This window comes from Canis lupus, chromosome 21 (genome assembly GCF_003254725.2).
Source record: "Canis lupus dingo isolate Sandy chromosome 21, ASM325472v2, whole genome shotgun sequence".
In the NCBI taxonomy this organism is placed as follows: Eukaryota; Metazoa; Chordata; class Mammalia; order Carnivora; family Canidae; genus Canis; species Canis lupus.
This window is the reverse complement of record NC_064263.1, coordinates 22,053,114-22,075,359: the sequence shown is the minus strand read 5'-3', so window position 1 is coordinate 22,075,359 and position 22,246 is coordinate 22,053,114. Positions and strand designations below refer to the sequence as shown.

At 39.1% G+C, this 22,246-nt stretch overlaps 1 protein-coding gene across 5 annotated transcripts in view; it reads left to right on the top strand.

Annotated features, from left to right (window-relative positions):
* The first annotated feature begins 261 nt into the window (after nt 1–261).
* ACER3 (alkaline ceramidase 3) overlaps nt 262–22,246 on the top strand; it is a 158,419-nt gene continuing 136,434 nt past the window's right edge. Inside the window, exons 1-3 of one of the 5 annotated variants that reach the window (XM_049098738.1) lie at nt 283–470; nt 10,019–10,118; nt 13,007–13,133. Coding sequence is in view for 2 of the 5 variants with exons in the window: in XM_049098737.1 (XP_048954694.1) it covers nt 368–470 (103 nt within the window). In the remaining 3 variants the exon portion in view is untranslated. Of the gene's footprint in view, nt 471–627; nt 647–10,018; nt 10,119–13,006; nt 13,134–22,246 lie in introns of those variants that run through there. The other 4 variants (XM_025419594.3, XM_049098737.1, XM_025419593.3 and 1 more) reach the window with 4 other exon arrangements.

Here is a 22,246-nt window from a genome sequence, read left to right as displayed (position 1 = left end):
AGGATTATCGGGCACCGCGAACCTGCAGCCAGGGGCGTGTGTGTGCGGGACAGGTGGGCCCGGGAGCACCGCCCGGGCGGCCGCCGCACGGCCCTTCCGCGGGCTGCAGGGGCCCAGGGAAACCCTAGCGCCCTCGGGGTGGGCGGGGCCCCGGCCGGCGCGGTGGGCGGGGCCTCCCCGCCGGGCACTGCCGCTGACGGCGGCGGCCCCGCCCCCCGGAGGGCGAGCGGGCGGGGCGTGCGCTGAGCGCGCGAGCAGGGCCCGAGCCGGCCTGGGAGCCTGCCGAGCCGAGCGCAGCGGGCGGAGGAGCGCTTGGGCGGCGGCGGCGGCGGCGGCGGCTGAGGCGGCTGAGGCGGCGGCGTGCGCGATGGCTCCCGCCGCGGACCGCGAGGGCTACTGGGGTCCTACGACGTCCACACTGGACTGGTGCGAGGAGAACTACGCGGTGACCTGGTACATCGCCGAGTTCTGTGAGTGCGGGCGCCAGCGCCCGGGCCTGAGGCGGGAGGCGGGAGGCTGGGAGGGAGGGCGCCAGGGCGAGGGGAGACGCCGCGGGAGGGAGGCGGAGGGCGGACCTGGCCGCCGGGGAGGCCCCAGGCCCGGCCGGGGAGGCGGAGGGCGCCGCGCTGCCCGGGTGGGGAATCCGGTACGGCGGGTGAGGCGCGCCGGGGTCCGGGCGGCTTGGGGGCAGCGGAAGGGCGGTGGGGAGCCCCCGCCGGACCCCCGCGGAGGCCTGAGGAGGCGGGGCTGGGTGGGGATTCCTGTCGGGGGCGGCCCGAGGGCTGGCTGGGAGGGAGAGAGGCTCTGCTCGTCAGGACGGGGCCCCGACACCTGCTCCTGCTGCGGCTGCCGCCGCCTTCGGCCTAAGGGCACGGGGCGAGGGGCAGGTCCTAGCCTGGTTTGACCCCACACGCCAAGACTCCCAGGCCTTCCCCTTCCCAAGCTCTGTCCTCGTCGGTCCTCTTGGGTCACCGCTAGGGAAGGTGCCAGGCTCACGAGAGACCCCGAGACCCAAGTGCCTTCGCCACCCTGCCTCCTAAGGGTTAGGGTTCATCCGAGGACACTACTGACTACACCTCCTGAGGACTTGGGGAGCGTGTCTCTTCAGCTGCTGCCCCTGACGGGCCCCAGTTGCCCCCCGGGTGGGAGTGTGTGTGTGTGTGTGTGTGTGCGCGTGTTTTCACACCAGGTCTTATTCCTCGAGGCTAGGGAAGCACAGGGAAAACCTGTCACTTCCTTTTATGCAGTTTACTTTGGTTAAGTTTTGAGAGCACAGTGTTCGATCCTTCTTCAGGTACGTACCTGCTTCTGGCCAAGTACAGAACAACTATATTTATATATAAATATAAATACATTTTTTGGGCTCGCTCTTTCCTTCCTTCCTTCCTTCCTTCCTTCCTTCCTTCCTTCCTTCCTTCCTTCCTTCCTTCCTTCCTTCCTTCCTTCCTTCCTTCCTTTTTTTTTTTTTTTTTTCGGCTATTTCTTTTAATTGGATCCACTTTCTCAACACATGAAGCAGCTTTTCACTAACCTTCCCATGGCTGGGTCCTTTCCCCAGGCATTTGTTTGGCTTTGTAGGAAAGAGGCAAGAGTGTCATGCCAGCTGATCCTACTCTACTCTTCACAGTAATTGGCTAAATTAAAAAACAACAGTAACAACAAAAGCCAGCTCTTTGTACTGTTCAAGACTTTAAATCATGATTTAGGCTGAGAGTCACTTATCCTGAACTACTAGTTTAAAGTAATAATTTTTAAGTAATAATGGAAGTATATGGACACAGGGATTATTTGTAGAGTAATTACTTGGCAGCCCAAATGTTGGCAAGGAAGCGCTTTATCAATTTGTTGTTAGATCATGTTGGCAAACCCATACCTAGTGCAGAGAAGGTCCCTGAGAGGAAAGGACCATGCTTTCTGACCTGGGAGTGTGTAGCATGAAAAAGAGAAACTCAGGTCTTCAAATATTGGATAGGCTGTCCTATAGAGCAGCTAGACTTTCTATATTTTTGGAATGTGGAATTAGAGTGTATGAATGGATACTAACTGTAAGGGGAGAGATTTTTACATCAACATGCAGAGACCTAAACTAAAGAATCATGGAATGGATTGAGGAGAGGTGGAGGTCACAAAGTGTTGAAACTTTGAGTTGAGACTTTGCTCAACTAACTCACATGAATATATTATAGGGAATTAATGTTTAGTGAAGAAAAGAGATTGGCTTTAGTTGGCCCTTAGGTCCTTTGCATATTTATGGGTGGATATAGGTAATAATGGCTCTTAGTTTAGAACCAAGGATTAGAATCAGGAGAAAACTGACAGTTAAGTCATGTGAGCTATGAGAGTGCAAGATACTACTGTTCTGCCAGATAGCTCTGAGAAATGGGAAATGGCTTTTGGTCTTACCGTTCTCAGAGGAGGAAACTGAGCAGACTGCAGGGAGGGTTTTGACATAGGAATCAGGGGCTGCAAAAAGAGGGTAAGTGAATGTTGGTTGCCCCTTGCACATGTACCTTGGGAGAAAATTATCTGGAGGAAATTGAGGTCCAGTCTTACCCAGGAGGAAGTGGGTATTTATCATATTTTGGAGTAAGAGAATTTGATCTTTGAAAAATATGCTGGTTAATAATGATTTTGAAAATGCAGTTTTATCATTGTTATATTATTTATACTAATGATAGAAATATTAAAGATAATGGAATAATAGCCATATCTTAGTGTTCACTGTGTACCATACTTTGCTAAGCACTTCATCTATCTTTTCTCTTTCATTCTTTTTTTTTTCTTTTAAAGATTTGTTTATTATTCTAGAGAGAGTACTTGAGAGAGAGTGGAGAGTGGGGCAAAGGGAGAGAGAGAGAGAGAGAGAGAGAATCTTAAGCAGACTCCCTGCTGAGCTCAGAGCCTGGCCAGTTGTGGGGTGGGGTTGGGGGGGTAGGGGATGATTCAATCCCAGATGCTGAGATCATGACCTGAGCTGAAATGCCCCAACCAACTGAGCATTTTTGATTTTTATGTAAGGTTGCAAAAAGTGGTGTAAAGATAGTAGTATTCAAGTTGAGGTCTGATTCTAAAGCTACTATATGCCATATTCTTTACACTTTCATTGTTAAATATTTCAGAATCCTATCTTTTTTTTTTTTTAGTTGTTGAATCCTATCTTTTACCACTAGGCTGTGTGTATTTTGAATAGTAAAAAGATGAGTTTCCAGAATTGCATGTTTAAATTTTTTTTTTAAAGATTTATTTATTTATTCATGATAGACAGAGAGAGAGAGAGAGAGAGAGAGAGGCAGAGAAAGAAGCAGGCTCCATGTCGGGAGCCTGATGCGGGACTCGATCCCAGGACTCCAGGATTGCACCCTGGGCCAAAGGCAGGCGCTAAACTGCTGAGCCACCGAGGGATCCCCCAGAATTGCATGTTTAGATGTGGCAGCAGTTCTGAGTCACTGAAATACCTGAAAATCTGTGTCTTAGTATCATCCAAGATGAGTTCAAATTCTCCTCCTCCTCCTCTTCCCCCACTTCCTCCTCCTCCTCCCTCTTCTTCATTTCAAAATTCCTTTTTTGTTTGAGCAGATTGTAAGGGGGGGGTAGTTTTTCTTTTTAATGGTCAAAAAATATGTTCGTTCCTTGGTGTGCCAGAAGTTATAGGTACAGGCAGTCCTCTTTATAGTAGTGACTATGCAAGTTAAAACCTGGCAAAGTAGTCTTAATGATCAGTGGGAAAGGTTATGATTGTTTTGTTACCTTTAACATTTTTTGTCAAACACTATAAACCCTCTTATTGTTGGTTATAAATCTATAGAGAAATGAAAAAAATAGCAAAACTAATATTTAGTACACTGTAATTTACTTTTTTTTTTTTTATTTTATTTATTTGAGAGGGAGTGAGAGAGAGAGAAAGAGCACACAATTGGGAAGGGCAGAAGGAGAAGGAGAAGCAGACTCCCTGCTGAGCAGGGAGCCTGATGTAGGGCTCCATCCTGTCACTCCAGGATCATGACCTGAGCTGAAGGCAGATGCTTAACTGGATGAGCCACCCAGGTACCCTAGTAGACTATAATTTAAGACATTAAAAAAACATTGAGAATTAAAATGTGTTACTTCTTTGTAAAAGAACTTATCAAGAATATATTGAACGGTGCTGGTCTTCTTGTCGTATAACTTATGATATGGAATGAGTAATTTTTCTATGCCTTGATGAATTGTCATATTCCTTCTAAGTTTGGTTCAGCTTCAACATTTTACTCTTTGCACTTTTTTTTTTTTAAAGGATTTTATTTATTCAGGAGAGACACAGAGAGAGGCAGAGACATAGGCAGAGGAGAAGCAGGCTCCCTGCAGAAAGCCTGATGCAGGACTCTATTCCAGGACCCCAGGATCACACCCTGAGCCAAACCAGACATTCAACCACTGGGCCACCCAGGCGTCCCTCTTCGCACTTTCAATATTGTGAAATATCTCTGAGAGTTCTTCTAATGCAGAATTTTTTGCTGGTGTCACTTCTTCTAGTCCATCTTCATCCTTTTCTCACAACCACTTTTTCATTTATGTTGATAAGTTTGCCTTGACTAAGTGTCCCTGGCTACATACCTAGAGTCTCTTGACAGCAATCAATATTGTCATTGTCAGCTATTGCTTTGGTAACTCTGTTTGATTGGAATTTCACTTCCAACATTATCACTTTTTATTTCTTTGCTACACTTTAATCATTATTGGCTATTTCCCTCTTTTGATTATTCATTTTGTAAAGTGTCACGTACATTCATTACCAGGAGATGCGATAACTCAGCTACACCCTGCTGTCTGTAAGTGAACTGAATAACAGATGTGCAGTGAATACTCACCAACAGTTTTTGCCTTGATTTTTTTTTTTTTTTAAGATTTTATTTACTTATTTATTTTTAGAGAGAGAGTGTGTGCATGGAGAGGGGCTTAGGGAAGGGGAGAGAGAGAATCTCAAGCAGACTTCCTGCTGAGCGTGGAGTGCATCAAGGGACTCAGTCTCATGTGGAGATCATGATATGAGCTGAAATCAAGAGTTGGATGTGCTTAACTGACTGAGGCACCCAGATGCCCCTCAAACCACTTTTTAGACTTAAGTATGTAGTTGGTAATTACAGCTTAGTAATACTTGAAGGGTAAGATTATTTAAATCTCACTTTAAGTTAATTTTTACCCATGTTGTTCAAGATATTAACTAGGAAGAATTGTCATTTGGCAGCACATATTGGAAGATATGATAATTTTTGTTTTTGTTTTCAATGGACCAATAATTGGTATGTGGGTAAATAAGAAGAACGAGGACCTCAAATGGTAATTTGGGGAACTTTACTAAGTCAGAATACATAGAATAGTGAATATTTAAATGAAAGTCTTGCCCAGTGCATTTTAAGTTGTTTCTTTGATTTTGGGTTTACCCTGTTCCTTTGCCAACTATTTCCCCATTTGTAGGGAAGAAAAAAAAACCTGGCCTGGAGAGTTTTAGGTAGTGCAAAAAAGTATTTTAAAAGAAGTAGAAGGAGGGATCCCTGGGTGGCGCAGCGGTTTGGCACCTGCCTTTGGCCCAGGGCACGATCCTGGGGACCTGGGATCGAATCCCACGTCGGGCTCCCGGTGCATGGAGCCTGCTTCTCCCTCTGCCTGTGTCTCTGCCTCTCTCTCTCTCTCTCTCTGTGTGACTATCACAAATAAATAAAAATTAAATAAATAAATAAATAAATAAACAAATAAATAAATAAATCATTAAAAAAAAAAAAAAAAAGAAGTAGAAGTAGGGGCAGCCCCGGTGGTGCAGCAGTTTAGCGCCGCCTGCAGCCCAGGGCATGATCCTGGAGACCCTGGATCGAGTCCCACGTCAGGCTCTCTGTATGATGCCTGCTTCTCCCTCTGCCTGTGTCTCTGCCTCTCTCTGTCTCTATGAATAAACAAATAAAATCTTAAAAAAAAAAAAAAAAGTAGAAGTATGAAGAAACATTTTAGGACCCAGCAAAATGATAGAGCCTAAAAGAGACAGCAGAAGCAGTTAGTAGTGACACAAAAGTCCTACATGTTTGCTGTGGGAAAGTACATAGTGTAATGACTTGGAGCCAGGATTGAGATTCCTATTTGAACTTTGCTCAGTTGAGTGCTGTAGCTTTGGGCAGATTACTCAATCATTCTTTGTATCAATTTATTTTCTATAACATGAGAATAATGATATTTAAGTGGGTTATAAGAATTAAATGTCATGTGTGAAAGTGTACGGTTAGGTGAAGGACCTGGCAAATACTAAGTTCTCAATAAATATTAGTTAAATTGGAACCTAGTCAGAATAAGTTTAAACATAAATCATGCTGTGTTACAGTTGAGGCCTCTTCATCTGTGATGGTTAGTTTTATATGTGAACTTGACTAGGCTATGATATCCATTTATTTAATCAAATACTAATTTAGGTGTTGCTGTGAAGGTATTTTATAAATGTGGTCAACATCTACAATCAGTTGACTTTAAGTAAAGATTATTGTCAGTAATGTGGGTGGGCCTCATCCAGTCAGTAGAAAGTCTTTAAGAACAAACACTGAGTTTGGGGAGAGTCGGGGTAGGTTAAACTTTTTGGGGGTAGGTTTCCTCCTTGACCTACCTGACTCCTCACTTTAGTGAACCTTTCCTCCCTTCTCTTTTCCTCCTTTCATCCTACTTTTTACACACATTTGTGTAATCCAAACCTCTATTAAAATACGGAACTTTACCATGAAGCAAGAAAGTTCCTCATGCCCTTCCCTGTTAAGTCTCACCTTCACCTTCTCTCCAGGACACCCACTTCTAATTTATTTTTCCCTACCATAGATTAGATGTGCCTGTTCTAGAGCTGCATATAAGTAGAATCATATAGTATTTACTGTTTGGTATAAGACTTATTTCACTCAGCATCATGTTTTTTAGATTTCACCAATGTTGTTGCATATATTGGTAGTTCCTTTTTATTACTGAGTAGTATTCCATTGTATGAATATACCACAGTTTATCAGTTTTCCTGTTGCTGTTGAAAACCTGGGTGCATTCAGGTTTTGGCAATTATAAATAAAGCTGCTATGAACATTCTTGTGCAAGTCTTCTTGTGAATATGTATTTTCATTTCTCATAGGTAAGTACTCAGGACTGGAATAACTGGGTAAGAGGATAGTTGTCTGTTCAATTCTATTAGAAACTGCCAGACCTTTTCTCAAATGTGTGTCATGTTTCACAGCATTTCATCGACTTTCTCACTAATATTTGGTGTTAGTCTTCAGTTTTCACCCTTTTGGTGATTATGTAGTTTTAGCTCATTTTGGGATCTAGTGTATTCTGAACTCTTCAGTCTTTGTTCCTCCTTTTCCCTGTAATTCCTGCTTTCCCTGGTTACACTGTACTCTTGCCAAAACAGACTGTTTATGTATTGCATGTATTAGATTCCTCTGCACTTCTTATTGTTGTGTTGTTCTTCCTATGAGAGATAAATTGTTTTCTTTTTAAGCCATGAAGTTTGGGGGTAGTTTGTTATTCAGCAATACGTAACTGAAACTGTCTAAAGTTGAGTTTTCAGCAATTTTGATTTCCTATTGTGTAAACTCAGAGTATGCCGAATTATACCATATATTTTATTCTTAGAGGATAAAACTTTAAGAATAATAAAGTTTAATATAGGCCCTCTATCTGAAAATTTTGAAGAATTTTTATAAGCATCATTTTATTTATCCCAATGATGTACTTAGAAGACTCAAAAGAGGTATTTTACTCAATGAAAATAAGTAAGCCCTTCAAAGTTGAAATAATTGAGTTGCATGACTGGAAAAATTTTTGACTCATTATAGGTGTGGATTCCATCTTAAGATTCTTTAACTTTTCAGAGCAAGCTGCTTTTAGCAGCAAGAGGAAAGACTGAATAGACTCAGAAAACAAAACAGAACTTTAAAATAATGCATGTTAAAATCTTGATAGTGCTGTAAAAACTGTTTTATGACTGGAATTCATTCATTTATACAAAATGATAAAGAGACATTCTAGATAAGATAGTCTTCCCAAAATGAAATATTACAGTTTCAGGCTGTTTCACCTGCTGGGTAGCAATCCCTCCTCCACCTCTCCCCACCTCCTTTTTAAAGCAGACGTGAGGACAGTCTGGTTTTGTTGTCTGGTATCCAGTTGATCACTGGAGTTCATTTATTTAATTTTGCCAATCAGATGGATGCTCTCTGTTCTTTCACTATTTTAGAAACGTCCAACTTAAAGCTTAACATTTGAAGAGAATTATGACCTTGATAAAGGAGGACTGTTCTTTGGTTAAAAACATTCATTAAATAAACATTTAACCCCCTCTGTGCCTTTCCCTCATTCCATCTTCTTCCTTTTTCTCCAGAGATAACCACTATCCTTAATTTAGTGTTTATCATTTCCCAGCTTTTTACCACTATGCATTCCTAAAAATACACTAAAAATACACTGTTTAGGTTTACTTGTTTTATATAAGTGGAATTGTACTGTGTGTGTGTTGATTCTTCAACTTACTTTTTTCACTTAAATTGTGGTCAAGTATCATCCATGTTCCCAAGAATTAAGTGTGTTGATGGGTTTAGATATAGTTCATTTATTTTTACTGTTTAGAATTTTACTGTATGAATATATTGATTTATCTGTTCCTCATTCATTGGGTGTTTTGTTGTTTTCAGGTTTTTGTTATTACAAATAATGTTATAACCGTTTTGTTTATCTTAGCACATACAAATTAAGAGTTCCTGTATCTACTGAGTAGTATAATGGTTAGATTGTAGGGCATGCCCATATTCAACTTTCAGTAGGTCAGAAGTTCTGAAAATTTTTTGTCTCATGACCTCCTTTATACATTTAAAAATAGAGGACCCTGAAGAGCTCAGTGAGTTAAATCATTTGGTATTTACTATATTACAAGTTAAAATGGAAAAGATTTAAAATTTTTTATTAATCCATTTATGATTCATGCTTGTGAGAAACATGATTTAACCATGCTGTTATCAGTAGTTTGTTCCTTTTTATTTAATTTTTAAAATTTAAAAAATATTTAAAGACTTTTTAAGTTATCTTCACACCCAACATGGGCTCAAATCCATAACCCCAAGACCAAGAGTCATATGTTCTACCGACTGAGCTAGCCAGGTGCCCCATAATTTGTTCCTTTTTATTACTGAGTAGCATTCCACTGTATGAATATACTGTAGTTTGTTTATCCATAGTCTTATCATGAACACCAAGACTGTTTCCAATTTTTGGCTATTATGTTATAATAAACCTATGAACAATTTTTTGAAAAGATTTTATTTATTTGAGAGAGAGAGTGAGTGAGAAAGAGAGAACATGAGAGAGAACAAGCTGGGGAAGAGGCAGAGGGAGAGGGAGAAGCAGACTCCCTGCTGAACAGGGAGCCCATTCTGGAGCTCTCGATCCCAGGACTGTGGGATCATGACCTGAGCTGAAGGCAGATGCTTAACCAACAGCCACCCAGGCACCCCAGTAAGCATTTCTATTTTTAATTTTTGGAGGAACTTCCATACTATTTTCCATAGTGGCTGCACCAATTTACATTCCTACCAAGACTACATGAGGGTTCCCTTTTCTCTACATTCTCACCAATACTTGTTATTTATCTGTCTCCTTGTCTTTCTGATAGTAGCTACTCTGACAGGTGTGAGGTGATTATCTCATTGTGGTTTTGATTTGTATCTCCCTGAGGATTAGTGATGTTGAACATTTTTTTATGCATCTGTTGGCCATCTCTATGTCTTTTTTGGAGAAATGTCTATTCAGGTCCTCTGCCCATCTTTTAATTGGATTGTTTGGGGTTTGTTTTGTTTTGTTTTGTTTTGGTGGTATGTGGGTTTTTGGAAATTAACCCCTTATCAGATACATCTTTTGCAAATATCTTCTTTCATTTAGTAGTTTGCCTTTTCATTTTGATGATGGTTTCCTTTGCTGTGCAAAAAAACTATACCATACTTAAAGTTTATGATTTGCTAAATTTTGACAGATATACTCCTGTGAACCCATCACCACAGTCAAGATTTGAACATATTCAGCCTCCAAAAAAGTTACCTTGTGCACCTTTGTTGCTTCATTGGTTGTTTCAGGTAGGAGAGTAAATATGGTCCTTGATACTGTATCTTGGGTGGAAGTGTAATGTGCATTACTTTTAATCCTGTCTGTATGCAGCCTATCTTGCTTATTAGCTGTTTGTTAGAAGTCTTTATTACTTAGTAACCATGCTGTGTAAGTATTTTCAGAACATTGCTCTACCAGCTGTAAGACTAGTACAAAGCCGTGTGTAACATCAATAAATGCTTTGCTTCTTTAAAGAGATTGGGCAAAACATGGCACTAGTTCTAAAAATGACCTGAAATTTAAGTTATATATTGAATTTATGCTTTAAAATCTATTTTGTTTCTTTTGCCTGGCATTTTCCCCCCAGGCTTTTACTGTCAGCTAGTATGTGCCCTTATGTTTAAGATGTTTATCTTGTAAATAACAGGTAGCTGTTTCTCTTATTTTAAAAATTCAGTCTCATTTTCTCTTTCTGTGAATGCTGATTTATTTTGATTACTGATACATTTTTATTTATTTCCTTCCTTTTTTAATGCTTTTTATTCTGCATCTCTTATATTTCTTGCCTTCTTGTGGCTGTGATAGATTTTTTTATTCTCTTCTCCACTCTACTGGTTTGGAAACTATAGGTTTGCTCTAGTTCTTTTTTCTGGTGTTTATTTAAATATTTTTTGAATACATGTGTGACTTAAAATCCAAACTTATTTCTTCTCTCCTTCTAGGTAATTCAGAGAAGCTACTTTAACTTTGTATATGCTTCTCCTAACTTACATGCTGTCATTATTCAGTATGTAGTTCCACCTTGTATTAGTCTTTGCTGCATAACACATTTCCACAAATGTAGTAGCTTGAAGTAACACACATAATCTCACATTTTTATGGGTTAGGAGTGTGGACCTGGCTTAGCTGGGTCATTTGCTTAGAGTCTCACAAGGCTGCAGCTAAGTTGTTAGCTGTGGCTGTGGTCTCATCTGAAGCTTGAATAGGGAAGACTTCACTAGCAGAATTTGGTTCCCTGTGGTTGTAGGATTAAGGCTTCAGTTTCGTGCTGGCTTTTTTGGATGGAGGCTATTAGCTTCTGGAGTCTGCCCTTAGTTCCTTGCTGCATAAGACCCCCCAAAATAGGCAACCCAACAGTGTAGTAGCTTGCTTCTTCAATACCAGCAAGGGAGTAAGAGACTCCAGCAAGATGGATGCTACAGTCTCATGTAATGTTACCACATACATGTAATTATGTGTATCTTGTCAGCTTGCTGTATCCTATTGGTTAGAAACAAGTCACGGGTTCTGCCAACACACAAAGGGAGGGAGTTACACAAGGGCTTGGATACTACTTGGATACTTGGTGAGGATGCTGCTGGCCACTTACTACTTATTTGTTTAAGATTTATTTATTTTAGAAGGAGAGAAAGTGAGCAGGGGCAGGAGGGGTGGTGGAGAGGAGCAGAGGGAAAGAGTCTTCACACAGGCTCCACATGGAGCACAGAGCCCCACCACTGGCTGGATCTCATGCCCCCAAGATCACAATCTGAGCCAAAATCAAGTTAACCAGTTAGATGTCCAACTGACTGTGCCACCCAGGAGCCCCTATTTTTTTTTTTTTTTAAGATTTTACTTATTTATGTTAGAATGTACATAGGCAGGGTGAGTGGCAGAGGAGGAGGGAGAGGGACAATACTACTCCAGCTGAGCAGAGAGTGGATGCTCTGCTGATCTCACCACCCTGAGATAGAAATCTCAGCCAAAATTGCTAATCTACTGAGCCGCCCCAGCGCCTCCTGGTGGCTGCTTTAGAATATGCTTGTAAGTAACCTTATGTTTATACTTCCAAGTGAGATAATAGTATTTATTGTTTTATATGCTTTTTACCCTTAAATCAGGTCACTATGGAACAGTTTTCCTACTGTTTTTCTCTGGTAGGGGTGGTTACTTTTCTGTTTCATTTAACTACTGAGTAGGTAGTCCCTCAAGCATTTCATATAGGTGATTTCAGATGCCGTTCCCATGCTTCAATGGTCCAGTGGCTTATCTCCTATTCCTGTGTGAGCATTTGAAACTCTACTTCCTATGATTAATGAGACAGGCAATTCACTGCCCTACCTCTTTTTCTCTGTAGGACAGTCATAACCTAGCCACCATATTGATTTTCAGTTCTTCTCAATTTTTCCCTCTGGGAATTGCCTTAAGTCTTTTGGGAGTTGAGCTGTGCATTGAAAAATATATTATTAAACTTCATCCAGAATATCTAGGTATTTGTAATGAGAGGATTTTTGGGGTGTCTGCCATACTGCTTAGTAGTATTTATTTTAGCTAACAGTTTATACATTTCAAAACTAGAAATACTATTAAATATATGTACATATAAAAATGTATATTATATAAGATAAGAACTTCAATATTGGCACATGTGAAATACAGAGTTGAGAAGTATAATGGATAAAGACTTTCACAAACTGACCCTTGATGACTTTTCTGATGTAATTTTTTGCCTTTCTAAACACTTGCACTTTATACTTCAGCAATATAATTCAGCTTTTATTTCCTCGAACACAGAATGCAGCTTCATAGTTCCCTGTGTTTGCATACATTATTCTTTCAGATCCAGAATGTACTGCTTTATTCTCTCTCATCTCTCTTTACTTGGTTAATTCAGCCTTTTATTATTTTTTTTCTTTTACATTCAGTTTTTTCTCTTTAGTATTTTTAATTATTATATTTTTCATTTCTTTTTTTTTTTTTCATTTCTAAAGGTGGTTTCTTTTTCAAATCTACCTCACAATTTCTGATAATTTTTTATTCTTTGGTTACTTCTTGCTTTATTTCCTTAAACATATTGAATATATTTAATATTCTGTATCCACTAATTTCAATATCTTTCATTTTTGCTTGTCTGTTTCTTCTTTTTGTTTGTTTTAAGGATTTTATTTACTTATTCATGAGAGACACAGAGGCAGAGACATAGGAAGAGGGAGAGGCAGGCTCGCTGTGGGGAGCCTGATGTGGGACTCAGTGCCAGGACCCTAGGATCACGACCTGAGCCAAAGGTAGATGCTGAACCACTGAGCCACCTAAGTGTCCCTGCTTGTCTGTTTCTGTTGCTTGTTTTGCTGTTCTTCCTTTATGGCTGCATGTTTCTGTATGTGTTCTTGTCATTTTTGATTATCAGTTCATTTTTCTGTAGACTTGGTAAGTCTCTGAGGCTATGTTAGATTGTAAAGTCAATGAGGGAGGGGCCCTAGGGTTTGTTACAGTGTTTACTAAGTGAGACTTTCAATAAATATTTATTGAATGAATGATATGTATAAATTTTACATAGTATTATAATTATTTACATACATATCTATATTCTCAACTACATTGACAATGCCTCAAGTTAAACTTTTAGCTTTAACTCAGTATCCATAGCACTTAGCACAGTATCTAATATAGGTAAGTTCTCAATAAATGTTAGTTAAACCAATGAGAAATTGCTTGGCATATTCTGCCCATTGTGATCTATAGAGTAAAAAAGATTTATTTTTGCCTGGTTGTCATTTTGAAGCCGTTATCAGTGGAGATTCTAGAGAAATGATTAATCAACTCAGATAACCAGTAGGTGTCTTGATCATGATCAATTAAACCAGAACCTTTTTCCAAACTTAACTACAAAACCAGAAAAATTTTTTTAAGTTTAATTTAAATAATCTCTATACCCATCATGGGACTTGAACTCACAACTGCAAGATCAAAAGTTGCATGCTCTTCCAACTGAGCCAGGTTTAGGCATCCCTAAAACTAGGACTTTTGTAGTCTGATACCACTGAAGGCTGATCATCACATCATTAACTGTTCAAGTAGTTAACTGGTTTCAAGGTATTGTGAATATACAAAGTATTAAACCAACAAATATCTACTAAATACCTATTACATATATAGTACTTTGCAATGTTGTATGATGGATTTTTTTCCCAATAGGTTTTATACTAGGTAAGGTATAGACTTAAAATGTGAAAAAGGTGACTAGCAGAAAAGATAACTGATTTGTTTTATTTATTTATTTTTTAATATTTTATTTATTCATGAGAGACACAGAGAGAGAGGCAGAGACACAGACAGAGGGAGAGGCAGGCTCTTGGCACAGAGCCTGATGTGGGATTCGATCCCGATGTGAGATCATGCCCTGAGCCAAAGGCAGAAGCTCAACCACTGAGCCACCCAGGCATCCCAACTGATTTGTTTTAGTGAAAGAATTGTCTTAAGACATTATCTTTTTTTAGTAATACGGATCACAAATGAAAAGTTTTATAGTGGTTCAGATGAGTCTAGTATAGTTTCCAGAATTACATGGCTTATTTGTCTCTTAAGATTTATTACTACAGACCAGCACTCATGATTGTGTCTCTTATTCTCTTTCTTTACTTTTGCCTTTTCTTTTTGCATGTTATGGTAGGAGCACAGCTTGTTAAAGAGAAATGACATAAGACTGAATCTAGATATTCCGACTTGGGAACTATATGACACTAGGCAAATTTCCTTAATCTTGCTGTGGCTCAATTTACTGATACATAAAATATGAATGATAAGAGCCAGGAGTGCCTGGATGGCTTAGTCGGTTGGTGTCTGCTCAGGTCATGGTCTCAGGGTCCTGGGATCAAGGCCTGCATCTGGCTCCCTGTTCAGTGGGGAGCCTGCTTCTCCCTCTGTCCCTTACCCTACTCATGCTTGCTCTCTTTCTCTCAAATAAATAAGCAAGATCTTAAAAAGAAAAAAAGAATGATAACACCCAGCTCATAAGTGATATTTTATGTTAGAAAGATTATGTAAATAATGTCACTTGTATGATTCCAGACATATAAACTCAATAGATGTTAGTATTCTTCTGCTTTATTCATTTTCTTTTGTTATCAAATTTGTGATTTTTATTCACTAATTCATTCTCATTCTTTTTTTAAGTAAAATAAAAGTTAACTTTAAAGTCTGTATTTAAATTAAAGGTTAATGGAAAAGACTGTGAAAATATTCCAGTTATATATGTGTGTGGGTGTAAGAGCATTGCTGTTTTAGTTGGATCACAGAGAAACCTTTGTTTGCTACATAGGACACTTGTCTTGGCTGACCTATCTCATTTTCTCTGGTTTTCTTTAAAGCATTTTTTTTTTCAGACCTTTAAAAGCTGACACTTGGGCAATAATACAATGGAAAATAAAAATCTTGTTCCAGTGGAAATTGGCCCAAAGTTATTTGGGTAGAACCAGAACAGTTCTTTTTGGTGGAAGGGGGTGGTGAGGGAGAGAGAGAGTGAGAATCTAAAGCAACCTCCACATCCAGTGGGATGCATGGACTCGATCTCACTTCCCTGAGATCATGACCTGAGCCAAAATCTCTTGATTAAGATCTGATGCCTAACTGACTGAGCCACCCAGGGGCCCCTAGAACAGTTCATTTGAGAGATTTGGGAATTCAAAATTAAAAAACTTATATTTTATAGTCTTTAATTTTTTCCTTACTGCTTATGAATTTGATTTAAACACTGTTCAAGACTTTAACTTAAATGAAATAAATTCATAAACTTACATTTTGCTTAATGTATTCTATTGAAGCAAGTTGTTCACACTGTTAAAGAATGAGATACTGCTAAACATTAATAACTATACATTTTCAAAAACGACAACTCAGCATTTCATGTTTAGAAAATACATATCTCAATGATTTGTTTTCATTATGTTGACTTGGAAGCTGACTGAAAGAAATGAATTAGTTTTATTTCATTTTTCAGAAAACTGAAATTACCGGGAGGTTAAATATTTATTGTAAATCAATAAATATTTTAGAAACATATGTGTAACCTTCAATTAGAGAATAAAGTCATAAGACATTTAAAGTATTTTGTTTCACTTTAAATTCTAAATTGTTAATAGTTATGATAAGATAAGAATGTTTTACTTAATTTCATTTTGTGGATTTTTTTAAAGATTCATTCATCCACTTTATTTTTAATTTTGAATTTTTAAAAAAGATTTTATTTATCTATTTGAGAGAGCGTGCATCAGTGGAGGGGAGAGGCAGAGGGAGAGAGAGAAGTAGGCTCCCCTGCTGAGAGGGGAGCCCCATGTGGGCTTGATCCCAGGACCCCAGGATCATGACCTGAGCTGAAGGCAGACATCCAACCAGCTGAGCCACCTGGGCATCCCTCATTCATCCACTTTAGAGAGAGAGTGAAGGCAGGGAGGAATAGAAGGAGAGAGAAACTTGAGCACACTCTTTCCTGAGTTTGGAGCCCAACATGGGCTCCATCGCACAACCCTGCAATCACGACCTGAATCAAAACCAAGGGTTGAATGGTTAACTGACTGCGCCACCCAGGGGCCCCTCATTTTGTGGATTAAAAAAAATGAAATAGGATATTTCAATCTAAATTAATCTAAGAATAAAAGAAATAGTTTATAAAACAGTAAGAAAACAGGTTATAAGTACCCTTGCATTTGAATCCTGACTTTGCCTTGTTCAAGCTGTGTGATCTTGTATATATTAGGACAAACTGCTTAATTTTGATTTCACTTTTGTTGGCTGTCAAATTTAATTAAAAATACCATATAGGTTGGTTTTGAGGATCAAGTTAGACAAATTAATGACCTTATGTACTCCAAAGTACCATATAAAATGTTGGGTGATGGTTTTCTTAGGAATTTAGAATATTAGATTTTGCAGTTAAATTCAAACTTCCCTTTCATCCATGAACTGAAAAAGTACTCATTTTTCTGCTTTAAATTTCTCATTTTTTTGCTACAACTAAACTCTACCTTGGTGCTCACATAGTTGTGGAGTGAAGGAATGAGTATGTTCAACCTCTTGATACCAACATTATGCTGTATTATTAACCTATTTACTAGATAGATGGATATAGATGCCTTTGTAACTTACTTTAATAAGCCTCATCAAGATGTAGAGATATTATGTTAAGTCGTCAAGTAATAGCATAGGCATGTAATTGCTGTAGACTTGGGAGGCAGCCTAGTTTAACTGATGGACCTTGGGCTTGAGTCTAGTTCTGCCTTTTATTGGTTGAGCAAAGGTGGTCAAGTCATTTAATCTTTTGAGTCTGGGTTTCTATAGTCTACTCCTTAACAGGGTTACTTTGGGAATTTAATGTTGTATGTGTGAAAGTATTTGTAGATTATAAAGCAGTATAAAATGTAGAAATCTTTGTTTTATTAAGATTGACAAAGATATGAGCTGAGCCATATGGCTTATTTTTACATTCATGAAAGTGTACAGAAAATAGTATTGTAAAAATTTCACAAGTTTGGGTATTTGAAAGGACTCATGAGTCTCCATAGAGCATATTCACCTAAGGCTTTTATTTAGAAGGTAAAGGATGTGGTGTAGCAAGAGAAAGAGCGTGGACGAGCAGTAAGCATGTGGGGGACATGAGAGAAACTGTCTAGAATCCTAATTTGTACACAGGTCCATTTTATCCCAGAATTGACCAACCAAGATCAGTGTGATAAATCTTGGGTTGTGGAGAGTTCAAGACAGTTCATGGTGGGGTATTTTTATGTTGCTCTGGTCATGTAGTCAAGCTAGAAAATACATATCTGGCTGACCATTTCCATCAGGTGAAAACCTGTCAGTAAACACACTGGTTTATATGTTACCAGGGGAGTTTTGGGTTTTAAGCAGCACATCGTAAATCTAATTGATCTTTTCCAAAAGCCAGATATCTAGATAGAGCTTTCCCAGTCCAGTTGTAAATTGATTCTCTCCTACACAATTCTATTCAGAGCACCTACTATGCACAAGGTATATGGTATGCCTTCGGAATTGGCATTAAGGGTCATCATCCTTTACAACTAGAAAGATCAGAGATTAGTGATGAAGTTTTGGAATATAGGTGAGGTTTGGTGGGGTGAGGTCTGGGGCCGTTGACTAAGAAGGAATTCTTGAGACATCTTTGGTGCAAAATGGTGGTTTTATTAACGCACAGGGACAGGACCCATGGCCAGGAAGAGCTGCTGCCCCGGGCCTGTGAGGGGTGGTTGATTGTTGAGAGGGGTTTGAGGATAGTGTACTCTCTAAGGAATTTAGGAAGCAAGATTTCTAGGACCTTGAGGGGGCTAGCTATTATTGAGAAAAGGTCACTTATTACCATGTAATAAAACATTAGTCATGAGACCCTTCAGATGTATATCAATGGGCCATTTGCTTGGGGGATGATTGGCAACATGTATCTTGGGAGGTAGAGATAAAGGAAGTTTCTTTTTTTTTTTTTTTTTTTTTATAAAGGAAATTTCTAAAGGAATTTTTATATGTTAAAGTAGACTTCCAGGATCCTGGGGGTTGGGCTAAGATTGCCTTTTTCCATTAGCAAAGTATTAACATCGAGGTAGTTGAGTCTGTAGAGGAATGTCTCTTTGCCTGTTTCAAGGACTTGTCAATGTGCGGGCCTGCGCTATACTTTGTCTTCAGTTAGTCCTCTGTTCTCCCATCAATTAGTGAAGAATAAAAAACGAACAACAAAGTAATATTGGCACCTGGGGAGTAAGCACCTAACTCTGTTAGGATGTCTAAGTGATTTTCTGCTTTCTTATTAAGGCTTCACTGAGGAAATAACAGTTTAGACGGTTTTAAATGATGGGTAGAATTTTGCCAATGTCTAGCTCAAGTACCTAACCAAGTAGGCATTCAGTAACATTTGATGTATTTAATTATTATATTTATGTACCTAAAGCAGGGGATGGTATGTTCAAATCCATATGTGATGAAAGTGCTAAGCTTTTCTGGGGAACAGATGATCCAATATGGTTGTACAAAGAACACATGGTGGTACTGCGAAGTGATTTAGGGACAGATTATTATTATTATTTTTAAAGATTTTATTTATTTATTCATGAGAGACACACACACAGAGAAGGAGAGGCAGAGAGAGACACAGGCAGAGGGAGAAGCAGGCTCCATGCAAGGAGCCCGACGTGGGACTTGATCCTTGGGCTCTAGGATCACGCCCTGGGCCGAAGGCAGGCGCTAAACCGCTGAGCACCCAGTGATCCCCCAGGGACAGATTATTAAAGCTCTTGGGCACCTGGCTAGCTCAGTTGGAAGAGCATGTGTCTTAATTTCAGGGTCATGAGTTCCAGCCCCACCTTGGGTTTAGTGATTATACTTAAAAAAAAAAAAAAAAAAAAGGTGGGGGACACCTGGATGGCTCAGTCAGTTAAGCGTATTGATTTTGGCTCAGGCCATGATCTCGGGGTCCTGGGCTCAAGCCCTCCCATAGGGCTCTGAGCTGGGCAAGGAGTCTGCTGGAGATTCTTCTGCTTCATCCCTTCTTTTGTAAGTGTACCCACATACTCTCTCACAAATGAATACATAGATCTTTAAAAAAAAAACACCTAAAAACAAAAAAGCTCTTAAAAGATAATCTCAATTTTATCCTACAGACAATAGGATATCCTATAGACCAGCAGTTTTTAAACAGGTTGGTTTGGGAACCTGCTTCATAGTATACTCTGAAAACTTAATTGAGGACTTCCTGGAACTTTTTTTTTTGTAGGTTGTTTATACCAATCAATATTTGTCCATATTAGAAATAAAGATATCAGCTTATTTTTCTAACCATAGCTGCAAGTTTTTTTTTTTAATTAATTAAAAAATTTAAAAATTCTGAGCATGCTAGTTCAGGTATCTGACTTGGGTAGAACTCATACCTAGAATATTTGGGACTCTCTGACTCCTTCCCATCTATGTTCTCCCCTCACCCTTAGGTAGCAATGGTTGCCTTGTGCTCCACTCCCAGCTGTTTCAGGCTAAAAAGACTGTAGACTTTATTTCTGGAGGTTATTGCACCATTATGACCAAGTAGTTTGCTCTTAGGCCAAACTGCCAGAACAGGAGATTCACTCCTTATCAGTCCCTTCTCTGCACAAGTGTTTGAATTCTTGAAACATCTCTTACACACATGTACCATCCATTGGATCCTTATTATCGTCCCAAAGCCCAGGATTCTGAGCCTGCATCTGTAGTTTTTATAAAGTCTTATCCTTTCTTTTTGTCTTCCCATACCACAGTTAAGGGGCATGAAAAAGACTAATGAGCTATTCCCTTCAGGCTTTCTCACTACTGTCCCTCTAAGTGGCAATCTTTGAGACACGGCATTAAGGGAATTTTGCTAGAGGAGATTCCCCCTCCCTTACTTCCTAATTCTGGCTTTTTGAATAGAAGATTGGCTTGATCCTGTGGCAGACTGTAGTGTGTTAGGCTAGTGCTTTTCTCTCTTGTTCTCAAACTTTTTGTTTTCAGGACCCCTTTTGCCCCTTAAAAATTGAGATCCCCAAAGAGCTTTTATTTATATGTCAATTTTATCTATTGATATTTATCTAATATATTAGAAATGGAAGCTAAGAAAAATTTTTTTAAATTTATGTTTTATTTCATTTAAAAATAATAAATATTCATGATGGGGGAAACAAAGGTAGAAGGAAATGTAGATAAAATTAAATGTCCTTATAACCTGCAGCCTATTGACAAATACTTGAGGCAGGCCAATATACGGTTCTTCTAGGAGGCTCTCAACTGTCTTAAAGTTAAGCCTTGTTAGAGGGATAAAAAATTTTAATGTGACAATAGCTAGGTCTCTGGTATCCTGAAAGTCTCCTTTAGCATATGAAAATCCTTTGGAACTTCTCTTATCTTTACTTACCTCAACCCCAAAGTAGATAATCAATTGCCCCCCACAATACCAGGGCAGCAGCTCTTTCTGCCCATGAGTCCTGTCATCTTGCTTTAATAAAATCACCTTTTGTTTTTGCACCAAAGACATTCAAGAATTATTTCTTGGGGGCGCTAGGTGGTTCAGTAGGTTAAACGTCTGTCTTTGGCTCAGGTCATGATCCCAGGGTTCTGGGATTGAGCCCTGCATTCATGGGTTCCCTATTGAGTGGGGAGCCCACTTCTCCCGCTCTCTGCCTCTCCTCTCTGCTCTTGTGCTCTCTCTCTTTCATGCTCTGTTTTTCTTTTTCTTTCTCTCTCAAGTAAATAAAAATTATTTTTTTGGCAGTTGGCTCTGGACCTCATCAACATTCAAAAACTACATCAATATTATAAATAACATTTTTATGAAAAAATAACCAAAACAAAATTTAGTGATAGGAGTGGCATTGCTTTACATTTTTGAAGATCTCTAGTGTCTGACTCAATAGAGGTCAACTGAATTCTCCTATCTACTTCTGCATTTAATCTGTTGTAATATGTTATTTCAGTTGAAGTGTATAAAGAAAATTAGGCTTTACACAGACATTTGTAGTTAGAAAAGGAGGATTGTTTTAATAATAGCCTTTCTGGATAATTGTGATGTTCTTTGATAGTATACCAAAACTTGGCAAGTGGCTGTCTTAGTGATGTGTTTTGGAGTGTGTTATTAGGGTCTGGAACTGACGGCCAAGAAAGAATTCAATATTGTGGCAGGAAGTAAGAAGATAAAATTATTTGTTTCAAATGATGGGCCCTACTCTGCACAGACATGTTTAAAATCTTCGTTGGTGTCCTCTCTACCACTGCTGAATAGTTTTGTGTACTTATTTTATTTAATGACTTTTTCAACAGATCTAATGAAATTATTTATGCTCTAGGCAGCAGGGAAGATTTAAATTCTGAGAACTCATGAAAAGATTTTAAGAAGGTATACAGCATAGGGAATGTAGTTAATACTATTGTAATACAGGGATCCCTGGGTGGCGCAGCGGTTTGGCGCCTGCCTTTGGCCCAGGGCGCGATCCTGGAGACCCGGGATCGAATTCCACGTCAGGCTCCCGGTGCATGGAGCCTGCTTCTCCCTCTGCCTGTGTCTCTGCCTCTCTCTCTCTCTCTCTCTCTCTGTGAGACTATCATAAATAAATAAAAATTAAAAAAAAATACTATTGTAATACACTTATCATGGTAAGCATTTTAGTAATGTATAAAATTGTTGAAATTAATTTAACATATGTTGGCTATAATTAATTTAACATATGTTGGCTATACTTAAAAATTTAATAAAAAGGTTTTAAAGAGGAACTACTACTTATTAAACAATACAGATTTCTTTCTTTCTTTTTTTTAAGATTTTATTTATTTATTCATGAGAGACACAGAGAAGAGAGAGGCAGAGACACAGACAGAGGGAGAAGCAGGCTCCATCCTGGGA